The 15,966-nt window shown below is 41.0% G+C and overlaps 2 protein-coding genes across 3 annotated transcripts in view; one reads left to right on the plus strand and one right to left on the minus strand.

The window, feature by feature from the left end:
• LOC137618744 (adenosine 5'-monophosphoramidase HINT3-like) overlaps nucleotides 1-5,591 on the minus strand; it is a 48,865-nt gene extending 43,274 nt beyond the window's left edge. Inside the window, exon 1 of the mRNA XM_068348921.1 lies at nucleotides 5,394-5,591. The gene's annotated coding sequence lies outside the window, so the exon portion shown is untranslated. The remainder of the gene's footprint in view (nucleotides 1-5,393) is intronic.
• Nucleotides 5,592-9,589: 3,998 nt separating this feature from the next.
• Nucleotides 9,590-15,966, plus strand: part of LOC137618745 (amyloid beta A4 precursor protein-binding family B member 1-interacting protein-like) — a 46,767-nt gene continuing 40,390 nt past the window's right edge. The window contains exon 1 of one of the 2 annotated variants that reach the window (XM_068348922.1): nucleotides 9,590-9,780. In XM_068348922.1, coding sequence (XP_068205023.1) covers nucleotides 9,715-9,780 — 66 coding nt within the window. In that variant the 5' untranslated portion in view covers nucleotides 9,590-9,714. The remainder of the gene's footprint in view (nucleotides 9,781-15,966) is intronic. The other variant, XM_068348923.1, reaches the window with a different exon arrangement.

The raw sequence follows: 15,966 nt of genomic DNA on the forward strand, positions 1-15,966 counted from the left end.
GCTGCATGGTATGAGGCTCATGCTGCATGGGATGAGGCTCAAGCTGCAAGGGAAGAGGCTTATGCCGCATGCGTTGAGGAGGATGCCGCATAGTATGAGGCTCCTGCCTCATGGGTTGAGGCGGCTGCCGCATAGCATGAGGCTCCTGCCTCATGGTTGAGGATGCCGCCGCATAGCATGAGGCTCCTCATAGCATGAGACTCCTGCCTCATGGGTTGAGGAGGATGCCGCATAGCATGAGGCTCCTGCCTCATGGGTTGAGGAGGATGCCGCATAGCATGAGGCTGCCTCATGGATGAAGCTTCTGTGAGGTTCCTGCCTCAAGAGTTGCGTCTGCCTCAAGGGTTGAGGAGGTAGCTGCGCAGAGAGAGGCTCATGCTGTGAAGAATGCGGTTGCTGCATGCGTTGAGGCGGCTGCCTCATAGCATGAGGTTCCTCAAGAGTTGAGGCTCTCAAGAGTTGAGGTTCTTGCCTCAAGAGTGGGGGTGGCTGCCGCAAGAGTTGAGGTTGCTGCCTCAAGGATGGTGGAGGTTGCCGCAACGCAAGAGGTTGCTGCATAGCGCTGGTATCTGGCAACTCCCAATGCGGCAGCTCACGCGTGGAGGTAGGTTGAGGAACCTCAACATCATACGTCTGGCAAGGTGGACTGCGCAGAGGTGGAGTTGAGGTTGCTGCCTCGAGGATGGTGGAGGTTGTCACACCGCAAGAGGTTGCTGCCTCGAGGATGGAGGAGGTTGTCGCAACGCATGAGGCTCCTGCCTCAAGGGTAGAGGAGGTTGCTGCAAAGCATAAAGCTCCTGCCTCAAGTGTTGAGGAGGTTGCCGCGTGGCAAGAGGCTCCTGCCTCAAGGAAAGTGGAGGTTGCTGCACAGCGCTGGTATCTGGCAACTCCCAATGCGGCAGCTCACGCATGGAGGTAGCTTGAGGAACCTCAACATCATATGTCTGGCAGGCTGGACTGCGTAGAGGTGGAGGAGCGCTCGCAGGAGGAGGTGTGTAAACCTTCTCTGCCTGAAACTCCTGCATCAACACCGCAAGCTGAGACTGCATTGTCTGCAGCATAGACCACTAGAGTTTAAGAAAGACAACAACAAACGGAGCTACTGTCCGTTGAGACTGAGGGTCTAAAACAGCTGGTGCGGCAACAGACGGAGTTACTGCCTGTTGCGATACCACCTTGCCTCTCTGGGAGGTGTGCAGTTGTCGTACTGCAGCAAGTCCGAACTGACCCAGTGCTAATGGCATCACCTAGGAGTTGGACTTGCGCGGAAGGGACCGACTTGCACTTAAAAGCTGCAAGATTTGGTCCATGGTTTCTTACGAGAAACCTCTTCCGCAGACGAGGAATAAATGGGCTCTCTCGTCTTTGTGTGGGTGGGGCGATCTCACGTCGGCAAACGTGTGTAGATACGCCCGAAACCACGGAGGGAAACGTCTGTTCGTCGATCAAGGCCTGCTGAACCCATAAGTCCTTCGACATTACTTCTCCCCTGGGCTTGGGAGCTTGTAAGAGGTCCCAGACTAGGCGAACAACTGGCACGAACAGACGAACCCTCGAACGCAACACTGTAACACTTTGCGCTTATCACTTTATCACTTTTGATTTTCTGTTTGCACTTATTTCACTGAACTCGAAACTTTAAGTGGTTTGTACCTGAAACACGCAATTCTATCCTTCCTTAAAAGTTAGTAATTGCGAAAACAGAATTACAATGTAACAGAAAAAAATATAATGAAAGATAAATAATTCAGTGGCTGGAAAGAGACTAAACACTAGATCAAATAAACTACGTTTAAAATCTCTCACCGCATAAAGCTTGAGAACAAGAATAAAACTCTAGAAACGTTTACCTTCTTCCCCTAAAGAGACTAGGGAGAAGAGCAAAAACGATAACAACGTTACTCGCTTGAACGAAACGTTTATCCACCTCTCTCTCCCTCCGTCTCTATCTCTCTCTCTCTCTCTCTTGACTTAGCACCTGAGAGAAGAGCCCAATATATATATATCGTTAAAACATATTATTGTTAAAGGAAAAAAAAAAAAAACTGAAAGATTTCCCAAATAAAAAGTTCCTTTATTAGAATTAAAACCATTTAAGCTAAGAAAGAATGAACAAAACGCTAGAATCGGTTTACTCTTACTGCAACGTGACACCGTGATAGACTCTCTCTCTATCGTAACGATAGAGCGCAAGTTGAACGTTCTGAACGTCAACAACTGCAGAGACAAAACAAAACGTTAGTTCAACTTTGAAAACAGTACAAGACTATCAAAGAAATTCTTTCAAAAACATTAAAATAGCATAATATGTTAACAGGTAAAAACGAAATGACGGGCTCAATGTTAATTAACTTCGGTTCCAAGAAAAGACCGCCTACTATTAGGAAAGGTCGAATATAAACAAATTTAATAAGTTTATAATAATTTAAGGAAGTTAATCAAAGAGGCCTATAAAAGGCGGAGAGATATAAAATAAATCTATAACTTTTGTTAAGCAAAATTAAGAGAGTCTATACTCTCTTCGACACCAACACTTCCGTCTAAGGGAAGGGTCGGCCATTTAAAAGTGAAAGAGAGTTCATACTCTCTTCGTACCAAAATTAAATCAAAAATTAAATCAAATTAATTCCAAAAACTTGCTAAGCTAATGATATAGCTTCCTGAATAGCGAAGGCTAAATTCTAGAGCAAATACATCACCAAATCGTGAGCAATAACTCCAGAATCAACAGCGTATCCATGTAGGTCTAGCCGGAGGCACGACAGAGGAAAAATTGAGGTGGTGTTGACAAGAAGTACTGGAGTACCTGACCACAGATGGCGCTGTGGTGTTCACCCCCACCTGTATAGCGATCGCTGGCGTATCCCTACCGTAGATTTCTGTCGGCAACAGAGTTGACAGCTACATGATTATCGGGTAAGATTAATATTGAAAAATGTCTGTACAGTACTGTACTCGTTGCAGTCAAAGCCAGGTGGTCAGGGCTTCCCCACGCCACCTGTCAATCGCTATAACTACCTCACTGACAATTCGGTAGCTGATCCTCCTTGCCCTGAAGTCAATATATTCATATCAAAGGACAATGATTTGTATTTGCGTAGGAGGTGATTACATATGCCGTAGTTACTGAACATAGCTTGATTATGTTAAATGTGGCACAGCAAGCAAATCAAATTAGAACAAGAAGGAATTGATAAATATCTGACAACAAATATAAAGGACACTAACTCTGGTTTTAAAACATACAGTTGTAAACAAACAATGCAATTAGTTAATAGTTATATTTTCATTTGCAACAGATGCAGTGAAAATCTAGCATTATTATGCAAACACAAAGAAATATTATTATCATTACTTGCTCAGCTACAACCCTAGTTGGAAAAGGAGGATGCTATAAGCCCAAGGGCTACAACAGGGAAAATAGCCCAGTGAGGAAAGGAAATAAGAAAATACATAAACTACAAGAGAGGTAATGAACAAATATTTTAAGATCAGTAAAAAATTAATATAAATCTTTCATTCATACCATAAAAATGTCAAAAAAAAAAAAAAAAAAAAAAACAAGAGAAAAGAAACAAGATAGAATAGTATGCCTGAGTGTATCCTCAGGCAAAAGAACTCTAATCCAAGACAGTGGAAGACCATGATACAGAGGCTATGGCATTACCCAAGACCCAAGAACAATGGGTAACAAGTATTCAAATTTAGCTAAAAGTCTTCTTAGATGACATATTATAGAGGTAAAAAGTATATCCACCGATATTTATAATTCTCTATGTCACAGCAGTCCACTAAATCATCGCCAGTTTCTGTCGACGATGAATTCGGAACGAAAGGCGGCTCTAAGTCGCAGCTCTATGACTTAGAGACGCCTGAGCGCATGGGTTGGATATGCTGATTTTTGGGGCGTAAAACCCAACACTAAGGACAGGAAAACCGTTTCATGAGATTAGATAGAACAACGGAAGAAATAAAGTGGGAATAAAGGTAAGATGGGAAGCTAGGAAGTGAGGCGTGTTACAGGATAAGTCATCGCCCTCACCACATCACCGCTATCTATATACTGGAGACTGAAGATATTAAGGGTTCTCGTGGCCTGACTGATAACCCCTTTGCCTAGTGAACGCCAAACAGGGGTTCGAGTCCCCCTCTCAGACGCGTTAGTTCCTATGGTGTATGCAACCTTACCATCCTTGTGAGCTAAGGATAGGGGGTTAGGGGGAGCCTATAAGTCTATCTCCTGAGTCACCAGCAGCCATTGCCTGGCCCTCCTTGGTCCTAGCTTGTGTGGAGAGGGGGGCTTGGGCACTGATCATGTGATATATGGTCAGTCTCTAGGCATTGTCCTGCTTAATAGGACAATGTCAATGTCCATTGCCTCTACTATTCATGAGTGACATTTAAACTCGCTTTCCCAAAGTAGAGTATATGCGAGGATTTTTTATGTCACGACGAAATACTACGTACGCCATACGTTGCAAATAATTTTTTTTTTCAAATCACATGGCAAAATGAATTAGTATATTTTGTATTTACTAAACATACTACAGATATATTAACCCTTTCACCCCCAAAGGACGTACCGGTACGTTCTTGCTAAACACTGTTAATTACATGTTTTTACATATTTTTGATAATTTCATGAGAAACTTTAGGCATTTTCCAAAAGAATGAGACCAACCTGACCTCTCTAGGACAAAAATTAAGCCTGTTAGAGCAATTTAAAAAAAATATATATCAAAATGTGCTCGAAATTTAACCTTATGGTGGGGGTAAAAGGGTTCAGAGTTATCGAATTGCACGGTATACCCGACAGATCTGAGAGCCGTAGCAAATCCTCGCCGTCACTCGCTGCCTTCGTAAGATCTATGGGGTAGCGAGATTACCTTACAAAAAGGGAGGTAAATCAGTAGGGGCGGTAGTTCTACATGACGGCGATAATGTGGGTTTTACAACGTGGAATACGCTGTGCGATACTCAGGTAGTTTGGCCGTAGGATCTTGGCCTAGGGGAGAGAGAGAGAGAGAGAGAGAGAGAGAGAGAGAGAGAGAGAGAGAGAGAGAGAGAGAGAGAGAGAGAGAGAGAGAGAATCAGTCATCATGCATTAAATACAAGACAATGGGAAGCCTACAATCTAGCCTAGGCTAACCTGCCTACAGTAGGCTACTCAACCTACGCCAGTCTGGGGTAGGTCAGACATGGCTTACCTTATCGGGGTAGGCTACGACAGGCCACTCATATATCAATTTTAAATAACCTTTGGATTAATAAGCATAATAAAATAATGAGGTAATACAATACATTTTATCAATATAGACATGAAATTAATACAATTTTATACAATAAATACAATAAATAATAGACTACCCTCGTCTAGGGTTTGGCAATCTCACCGGTTTAATCGGCCTATTGTATGATGTATTCCACTTCCGGCTACGATTTTGGCGATAAATACTTCACTTTTAACATCTGCACTTATTTCACCCTTTAAGTAACGGTTAAATAACACTTAAAACACTTAAAAACACTTAAATATTTTACGGTTTGACGTTCAAGTGAGAGATAACAGTTCTGTTTACTTTTGTATGAAGAAGAATCAGTCAAATGTGATTCTTCTATTTTGTTTATTTTCGAAATTAGAAAAAAAAAATATTAATTTAAAATGGATAAATGTTATAATTATAGATATAGTATTTTAATAAATAATTAATAATTATTTCTATTATAAATCAATAATAGATAGACAATAAATAGTGAAAAATCTTTTACAAACTAAAAAGTTTTATTTTCGAAATTAGAAAAAAATAGTAATTAAAAAATTGGATAAATATGATAATTATAATGATGTTGTATTGTATAGATAAATAATAATTACTTTTATTATAAATTCAAAAGTAAATGGTAAAAAATCTTTCACAAACTAAATAATTTAATTCTCGAAATTAGAAAAAAATAGAAATTAAAAAAATTATAAATGTGATAATTATATATATATATATATATATATATATATATATATATATATATATATATATATATATATATATATATATATATATATATAGTATTTTTATAAATAACTGATAATTAGTTGTAATATAAATAAGAAAATAAATGGTGAAAAAAAATCTTTTAAAAACTAAAAAAGTTTTATTTTCGAAGTTAGCAAAAAATGGTAATTAAAAAAATGGATAAATTTCATATTTATAAGGATGTGGTATTTTTAGAGGTAATTAATAATTATTTGTAATGTAAATCAACAGTAAATAGCGAAAAAAAATTTAAAAACTAAAAAAAAAAATTATTCTCGAAATTAGAAAAAAAAATAGTTATTAAACAAAGATGAATATGATAATTATAACGATATAACATTTTATATATAATTAATTAATATTTGCATTATAAATCAACAATTAATAGTGAAAAATAGGAAATAAAAAGTAAAATGTTCAGATAGGAATATGCAATTCAATTTGCGTAGGAGCAAACCTTTCTCAGGACTGGACACCTTTTTATCAGTCTTGGTCCTCTGTTTATTATGTTTTGTAATTTCTTAAGTTGCCCTTTTGGTAAATTTTAGTAGAATCCTGGTGATAACACAGTTTATCACAAGTTTCTTTACATATGTTTCATCCAGGTACTTATAAAAGCCTTTTAAACCCTGATAAAAGCAATGTTTCTAAGATATTTGAATATAACTAAGTTTCTTATGTTGTTTTTTCTTCCCTACCACCATAAATTAGTTTGATTTCCATTTAATTTTACTTGTTTAACTATCATCCATTCCCTAACATTAATAAGAACAGCGGTATCACCATCATAATTTATGGAAAAGTAAAGTTTAAGTTATATACTATAACTGTAGGTTCTAGAGCTTTCAAATATACGACCCAAAGATCATATAATAAGCTCCCGTTAGACATTCTTAGAAAGACTGAAATTATTAAGACTTTCAAGAGGAAACTGAAGACTTTCTTGTTTTCTATGCGCTTCGATAATGTGGATTTGACAATTAACATGGAATACGCCGTATGATACATTAAATACACAAGAATGTATAGGCCTACGACAACCAGATCTTGTAGGTCCTGTAGGCCTAGTGTTCCCCTTGAGATAGGATAAGAAAAAACAGACATTAGAATAAGCATATAAGTAAATATTTATTATTATAGGTATATCATTTACCATTAGATATGGAAACAGATTACGTATTATATTTTATCTTGGCTTAAAAAGGAAGATGGTTAGAAAATAGTATGTCCACGACTTGTATGTTTAAGTGAAACATTTGAAAAATTAAAATGACTCAACTGAACGCAAGACAGAGAACAACGATAAATTCATTTTTCAGTCCAGGTTTTCCATATTCGTTTTAAATTCTCCTACGCATATATATTCGTTTATTTCTAATAAGTAATTTCTTGTGAATAGCAAGTTAGGATTTTCTATTGGTTCATTATATCAAAAGAAATTCCAGTCATATGATAAAGATATTAATTAATCGTAATTTAAGAAGAAGAACTTAGCGTGTCTTTAAAGGCAAGGTTGATGCTAAGTCAAGATTAGAAATATCTTTTTTTTCTTTTTTTTGAAAGGAATTAACGAACCTCGAAATTATATAAGTAATCTTTCTAGCAGATATATTCAAAATAATATCCAAAGTCTAGCTCCCCAAGATTCTATACGATAAATATTGATTAAACCATATTATCAACGGTAACATAGGTCTATGGTTTAAGGTTTGCAGTAGCCTATTGGTAATATACCCGTCTAGCAATCTATAAGTCTGGAGTTCAAGCCCAGCTCAAGCCCGATATAGTTTCTATAGTAGCTTCAACCTTGCCATCCTTTTGAGCTAAGGATAAAGGTTTAAGGGAGCCTATAGGTCTAACTGCTGAGTCATCAGCAGCCATTGTCTGGCCATCCCTGGTCCTACCTTGGATGGAGAAGCAGCTTGGGCAATGATCTGTTTCTTGCCTTTGTCGCTTATATTTTAACTGCTCTCTCTCTCTCTCTCTCTCTCTCTCTCTCTCTCTCTCTCTCTCTCTCTCTCTCTCTCTCTCTCTCTCTCTCTTCTTCTTCTTCAATTGCACAAAAAATTGGCTAATTGAGAAATTCTTTCAAGATTTTCGATGATCAATCTATTCTGAAGAAGTGTTTTAATTCTTTCATTCTACCTTGTTTCGAGTATTAAATTTCTTATTCCTGATCTAGATATTAATATCTGGCCCCTTCGTCCAATTGGTTCGTTATGCATTTTATATTAGATTTTTCACAATTCTGATCTTCCTTTAGTTAAATCTAATAGCCAGGCCTTCTCCATCATGAGGCTCAATACTACACAGTATTCTAGAAGTTTTATTCCAGCTGTGACCAAGTCGTGGAATGATCTTCCTAATCGGGTAGTTGAATCAGTAGAACTTCAAAAGTTCAAATGTTTATATGTAAAACATACTAATATAAGTCTCTTGTTATAGTTTGCATATTAAATATCTATTTTGATATTGTTACTGTTCTTCAAATATTTTGTTCTAATTTTTTATCACTTTTCATATAGTTTATTAAAACATAGTAAAACATACTAATATAAGTCTCTTGTTATAGTTTGCATATTAAATATCTATTTTGATATTGTTACTGTTCTTCAAATATTTTGTTCTAATTTTCTATCACTTTTCATATAGTTTATTTATTTTCTTTCCTCACTGGGCTATTTTTTCCCAGTTGGAGCCCTTGGGCTTATAACATCCTGCTTTTCCAACTAGGATTGTAGCTTATTTAATAGTATATATATATATATATATATATATATATATATATATATATATATATATATATATATATATATATATATATATATATATATATATATATATATATATATATATATATATATACATAGTTTATCAAAAATTTTGAGATGAAAAAGTCTCCTGGTTCGACCCATTCAAACTTAGAATTATTGAAAACTAAAAAAAAAATTATATATGACATCATGTGTTCCCAACATTGCATTACCCGTTCGTATTTTGATCATTGAAATATTAATAGATCTACATAAAAGTTTTTTAGAATATCCATATTAACAAAATAAGCCTAGACAAAAGATAAGAATAATCATAGTAAATTTTTTTTTATAAAATTGAGACGAAAAAGGTTACGCCCACAAAATATATATTTACTGAAATATCCCAGATTATAATATTCTCTTTTGGTTTAAGTAAATTATATGATAAAAATAAATAAATATATTAATTTCATAGCAAATTACATATAATTTAAAACCTAAAAAAGATTTTAAAAACGTCATTTGATTATGTAATGCCTTAAAATATCTCACCAAAGAAGAAGAAGAAGAAGAAGAAGAAGATGAAGTCTGCATCAGGTTGCCAGGTTTTCTAAATGAGAAAAGGTCAATTTCTAATCAACAGAGGCTTTAAAAGGTCAACCCATTAATATAAAAAGGTCAAAAATATAGTATTTAAGGGCTGGCTTTTTTCATATTACTAAAGGCCAACCTATTTAAATAAAAAAGGTCAAATTTGAGTTTTTTTTGGCCGGAAAAAAGGCCAAACTGGCAACTCTGGTCTGCATTTGTTATTGTTCTTGAGGCCGTCGGCGACTGATAGTAGAGTTACCGTGTCACTCAGGGTCATCTTAAATGTCCGATATTATGATAATTTGATTAATTAAGGACATTTTTCACTCAGCAAGATGGGAGCGGCGCAGAGTACACGTAAAATCACTCTAGTGGATGATGAAAAGGCCGGTGTGATTAAGGTAATATGGATTTTTTTTAAAGTTTTTTATTTCGGCTGTCCGACTGGCCCGGTACCTTAATCTAAGGTGTCGACACAATCGTTGGGGATTTTTTTAGGGTTTGACGTTATGTTAATTAGGTTTAGGGTCATATTTTATCAAATTTGGGGTATTTAGGGTTTTTTCGTATGTTGGTAGTCTAGCCCAGGTCAAATTGGGTATTTTTTAGGGTTTGACTTTATATTAATTAGGTTTAGGGTCATATTTTATTAAATTTGGGGTCATTAGGTTTTTTTCGTATGTTGGTAGTCTAGCCCAGGTCAAATTGGGTATTTTTTAGGGTTTGACTTTATACTAATTAGGTTTAGGGTCATATTTTATTAAATTTGGGGGATTTAGGGTTTTTTCGTATGTTGGTAGTCTAGCCCAGGTCAAATTGGGTATTTTTTAGGGTTTGACGTTATATCAATTAGGTTTAGGGTCATATTTTATTATAATTGGGGTATTTAGGTTTTTTTCGTATGTTGGTAGTCTAGCCCAGGTCAAATTTAGCCAGCCTGCTATGGTACCCTAATGTAGGTGTCATTTGTCCGATAATAATGAGAGCAATAGTTTGTGACGGGTTTGGCACGCTATATAACTCCCTTAATAGATATGTTGGGTTAGGACGATTTAACGAACCTTTGATAATTAGGATAAGGCAATTTTCCTCGGTATATTAGATTAATTCTTCGTAATATTTCGGTAGAGTCCCACCCAGCCATTAATGCTTGCCAGTACATAGGAACTTGGTGTTTTTCATTTTCTCGTAAGCGAAGCGAGCGCAAGGCGTAACCATTAGATTACGATAATATTTCGTTAGTGTCTTAACAGTTGTTGCTATTCCGTGCGCTCACTTCGCTGCGTAAAAAGGAAAGTATCAAGCTTATATGTATTAGCAAGCAGTGATAGCTGGGTAAGACTCTACTGTAATATTACCAAATTCTTTTTTGATTAAGTTAGGTTAGGAGAATTTTATTCCAAAATGTAATATAACTAATAATTAGGTTAGGATGATTATACTTAGTTTTGGTTTTGCAGCTTAAATTTTTTTTATTCTTTTTTATTAAATCTATGAAAATCATGAAATTTAATATTAGCAGAACTTAATTGCATAATTTTAATGATTATTTTATGGTTTTAAATTATGTATATCAACATTTGAGAGACTACACAGTTAAAGAAAAAAAATTGTGTAAAATTAATTCTTTGTTTTGCAAAATAATAACGTGAAACAAGTTTATGTCAGTTAGCGTTTGGCATATTTTTCAAACAGTATTAAAAATGCTTTCTTCTTTCTAGCTGTCAGTCTGCAAACTCTTTGCTAAGTAGTCTTAAATTGATTGATAAAAAGTTGTCTCTACTTGCAAAGAAAATCAGGAAAACAGCAAATGATTTACAAAAATTATTGACACGTTTATAATATATAATATACTCTGTAATGCCAATTTATCTTGTGATTCGTCAAATGTTTTAGTGGATATAGTTCCTTTAGTAAACGTGGAATATTGATGAAGTTCGATTAATTAGAAGCTAAATTTCATTACTTTTTCCTTTTTTCATAAACCCAAGAACTTCTGTACATGAAACGTAAATCTTAATAACTGAAATTGACCAGGCTGTAGAACAATTTGGATTCCTCTTCGATGAACTTGGGAAATTTTTCAATTGAAATATTAACCCTTTTACCCCCATAGGACGTACTGGTACGTTTCGCAAAACACATCCCGTTACCCCCATGGACGTACCTGTACGTCTTTGCAAAAAACTGCTATTTACAATTTGTTCCGTAACCGAAATACAAACCACGCTATTTACAAAGGGTTATTACTTTTAGCGTAGCTGAAATGGCGAGCCATTAGAATTTAACGAGGGTGTATTACCCCCGCGCTAGTTAGCGGGGGGGTAGGGGAGTGGTAGCTAGCTACCCCTCCTCCCCCTCACACACAGGTGAATACTCACTTTCACTTTTGGCTCGGACTGTGACAGACGTCTCTGTCTTGGTCCTCGCTTGGCAGCCATTGTCTGTTTTGTCTTTACTTATTCGCTTACTTTTCTTTTACTCAATATATATGTAAACATGTTTTCATGTTTGTATATATATTTGAGTATAGAAATAAGTAAGTTTCCTTTTCAGATGTGTGTGTGTAGTGTACGATATCTACGTGGAGGCCTCGGCAGTTAGGCCACCACGGCCTAATTTTATGGGTTGCGATCGAGTTTGACTTCGGTCTTTCTCTCTCTCTCTCTCTCTTGAGGTCGTTCACCCTTTTACTATGTTTTACTACGCCCTTGTAGCTTCCTTCCCGTGTGGGTGGGGTTGCTACGCCGTACATTTTGTCTCAATTAGTTTATGAATCTAATTGTAGTTGTTTTTTTCAGCTTGTAGAACGATTCCTTTCGGGGTTTTCGTTTTTTCTTTAGTGTTCATTCATTTTTAAATTACATAATTACATAGTTACATAATTATAATTGTTATAATTCTGTTTTGGTTACAGCTCTCCTTCCGCGAGTGTAAGTGGTTGTGAGGGCACGTGCCTGTTGTGTAATTCTTGTTCCTTTTCCTCGGGATTCCTCTTCGGAGCCTTCCCGGGGGAATGAATGTGTACTAATATTATTTGTTTTATTTTTTTTTACAGTTACCGATCTAGTTCGTTTCTGTAATATAGCAACGGTGTGAGCTGTCTGGTTGAGTCCTGGGGATTCGGCTGTTGCTGCCTCCCCCCTTGTATTGTCGTCAGGGGCGTGTCTCCTTCTACTGGTAGTACTCCCGTGTCGACGGACAGCTCTCCAGTTCATTTTAGAACAGTCAGGAGGCTTGCCTCCTTGGGCGGATAACTTTCCTTCCGAGGGAAGTTTTTTCCTGTCCAGGCTTGAGCTTTTCCTCTTTTGGGGGGTTCTTCTCTTGCCTTTTTTTCGTGCGACTATGCTCTTGGTGCTGAGCGGTCGCACCTGCAGTTTCGCTCAAGGGGCTGGGCAACTGCAGGAGCTCCTCTTCGGAGGATTGCCCCTTTTAGGTCACTGGCTGACCAGTCTCTTCCACGAAGTGTTTCTCTTTCGTTCGCGAGAGAGTACACTCATAGAGACTCCTCTTCGGAGGTTTCTTCTGTTGCTGTTGCTGTTGGCCTCCCTCGCCGTAAGGCCCTCCGTCCGCCTCGTCGTAAGGGCCTCTCATCTCCCTATAAGGGTGCTTGAGGCGCCTTTTTGAATCTCCGTTTGCAGCCTACAACTTCTTTTTCTCGATCTTCCGTCTTGGTGCAGATGGACAGCAGTCTAATCTCGTCTTCCGACGGGCAACGGTCTTCCCGACGGACAACGGTCTTCCCGACGGACAGCGGTCTTCCGACGGACATCAGTCTCCCGGCGGTCAACGATCCCTTCGGGGCAAAGGGTTGCCCCCACGGGGGTTCTTCCCTTGCGTGTCAGGGTTTCCCTGCGCGCCCTTCTGTTCGTCAGCGCTCTCCTGTTCGTCAGCGCTTTCAAGATGATCTTCCCTGCGGTTCCTGTTACGTGCCCTGTGCGCCCACGTTCGCCCTCGCGATCTAGAACTTCGGTTCAGGTCGGGGTCAAGGACTCTTCTTTACGCAGGCTTCCACGCGTAGCCTTCTGCTCGTCAGCGATCATCAGCTCGTCAGCGATCATCAGCTCGTCAGCGATCATCAGCTCGCCAGCGATCGTCAGCTCGTCAGCGATCATCAGCTCGCCAGCGATCTCCGGATCGCCCACGTGTGTTACAGCTGGCACGCCAACGTTCTCTAACACTTCTGAAGGAACATGGTTCGCCAGCTACTAGCTCAACTGCGGATGCTGATCGCCATCGCGCGACCCTCAACTGCAGATGCTGATCGCCATCGCGCGACCCTCAACTGCGGATGCTGATCGCCATCGCGCGACCCTCAACTGCGGATGCTGATCGCCATCGCGCGACCCTCAACTGCAGATGCTGATCGCCATCGCGCGACCCTCAACTGCGGATGCTGATCGCCATCGCGCGACCCTCAACTGCGGATGCTGATCGCCATCGCGCGACCCTCAACTGCGGATGCTGATCGCCATCGCGCGACCCTCAACTGCGGATGCTGATCGCCATCGCGCGACCCTCAACTGCGCGCCATCGCACAACCCTGAACGATTGCCCGCTTACGCATGCTGCTCCTCATCGCACCACCCTGAACGATCGCCCTCCTGCAGATGCTGATCACCATCGCACCCTTTCACGCGATCATTCACCTGCGCATGCTGCTCGCCATCGCACAACCCTGAACGATTGCCCGCTTACGCATGCTGCTCCTCATCGCACCACCCTGAACGATCGCCCTCCTGCAGATGCTGATCACCATCGCACCCTTTCACGCGATCATTCACCTGCGCATGCTGCTTGCCATCGCACAACCCTGAACGATTGCCCGCTTACGCATGCTGCTCCTCATCGCACCACCCTGAACGATCGCCCTCCTGCAGATGCTGATCACCATCGCACCCTTTCACGCGATCATTCACCTGCGCATGCTGCTCGCCATCGCACAACCCTGCACGATTGCCCGCTTACGCATGCTGCTCCTCATCGCACAACCCTGAACGCTCGCCCTCTTGCGGATGCTGATCACCATCGCACCCTATCACGCGATCATTCACCTACACATGCTGCTCGCCATCGCTTACCGCCAGCGATCTTCTTCACCTACGCGGCAGCACGATCCCTCGCCGTCACGCCCATTCGCCTGCGCGCCCGCGCGATCGCTCGCCTGCGCGCCCGCGCGATCGCTCGCCTGCGCGCCCGCGCGATCGCTCGCCTGCGCGCCCGCGCGATCGCTCGCCTGCGCGCCCGCGCGATCGCTCGCCTGCGCGCCCGCGCGATCGCGCGCCCTCGCGACCGCTCGCCTGCGCGCCCGCGCGACCACTCGCCTGTGCGCCCGCGCGACCATTCGCCTTTGCGCGACCGTTCGCCCTCGCGCGACCATAGTTCGCGGCGAATTCCACAGCCGGTGGTAGCAGCAGGGACGCCTGCTCCTAGGCGGCACTCGGGATCACCTCCATCCAAGCACAGGTTGGTAGTGCAGGACGAAGACAGGTCAGTACAGCATTCTTCCCACCTTCTTTTCAGGCAGGAACCGTCGTGTCCTCTCCAAAGGATCGCCCGATCCCTTTCACCTTAGCGAGGATTTCGGACTCTGTGTCCTTGGAGCAGCAGACATGGTTTGATCCGCTGGCACGGGCGTTAATGAGGGTTATGAAACCAGCACTCACCGGCCAGGGTAACAAACCAGCGGCTGTCTCTCCTACGCTGAAGAGAAAGAGAGGAGTGGACTTCGTGGTGACTTCCCCCAGGGCGAAGTTGGTTCCCAAGAGGTCGGTCTCGAGGGTCCCCACTCCTGCACGAGTACTCTCTCCTTCTCCCGCCCTGGAAGGATTTTTGGCGGGGGGGGGCTTTCCGTTGAAGATTTCTCCATCGGACAAGGGGTGACTGCTTACCTCTTCCTCTGGGAGCTTACCAGGTTCTTTCCCTCCTCGGTTACGGCCCGAGGTTTGGTTCAAGGAAGCTACAGGAAGATCAAGGGTACTTTCCTCCTCTCGAGCTCAGGCACCTTGACCTTTCGTCGTTAAGTATCTACTTGCGGACAAGCTCGATGTTGTACCATCTGGACGCACTGACTGAAGGCTTCCTTCGGGTGTCTCATCTGTGGAGGTCAACGACCTCAGACACCCTTCCATCCTTGAGAAGAGTTTTGTCTTTGCCCAAGGACAGAGACTTAAACATCTGCTGTGCGGAGTAAATCGACTTCCGGTTTCACTCCTCCAAGGCGCTTTCTTCCAGACTCTGCAGGGCTCCAGCTCCCTTTTCTTTCAACCACGTCGGCCTAAGTTATCGGCTACGACAACTGGGACAAGGTGTCCAATTGCATTTTCCTCCTGTCAGGAACAGATGGCACGGGAGACTCCCCCGGGGGGGCATAGTCCTAAAAGGAGTTCACGAACTCTAGGATTGCAGGTTTTTTCGCTGGGAGGATGCTTAAGGTTACTCATCCGAATGACAGCTTCCCGATGCCCATTCCCGCACAATCTCTGTGAGTAGCCAAGGATATCGCGCCTGCCGTCTCTGTCAGCGAATTCAGTGTCTCTGAACCTCTATGCCATAGCATCAGCAGAGTTGCCCGGTTGGGCAGAATG

Source organism: Palaemon carinicauda, chromosome 25 (assembly GCF_036898095.1).
Source record: "Palaemon carinicauda isolate YSFRI2023 chromosome 25, ASM3689809v2, whole genome shotgun sequence".
Lineage (NCBI taxonomy): Eukaryota > Metazoa > Arthropoda > Malacostraca > Decapoda > Palaemonidae > Palaemon > Palaemon carinicauda.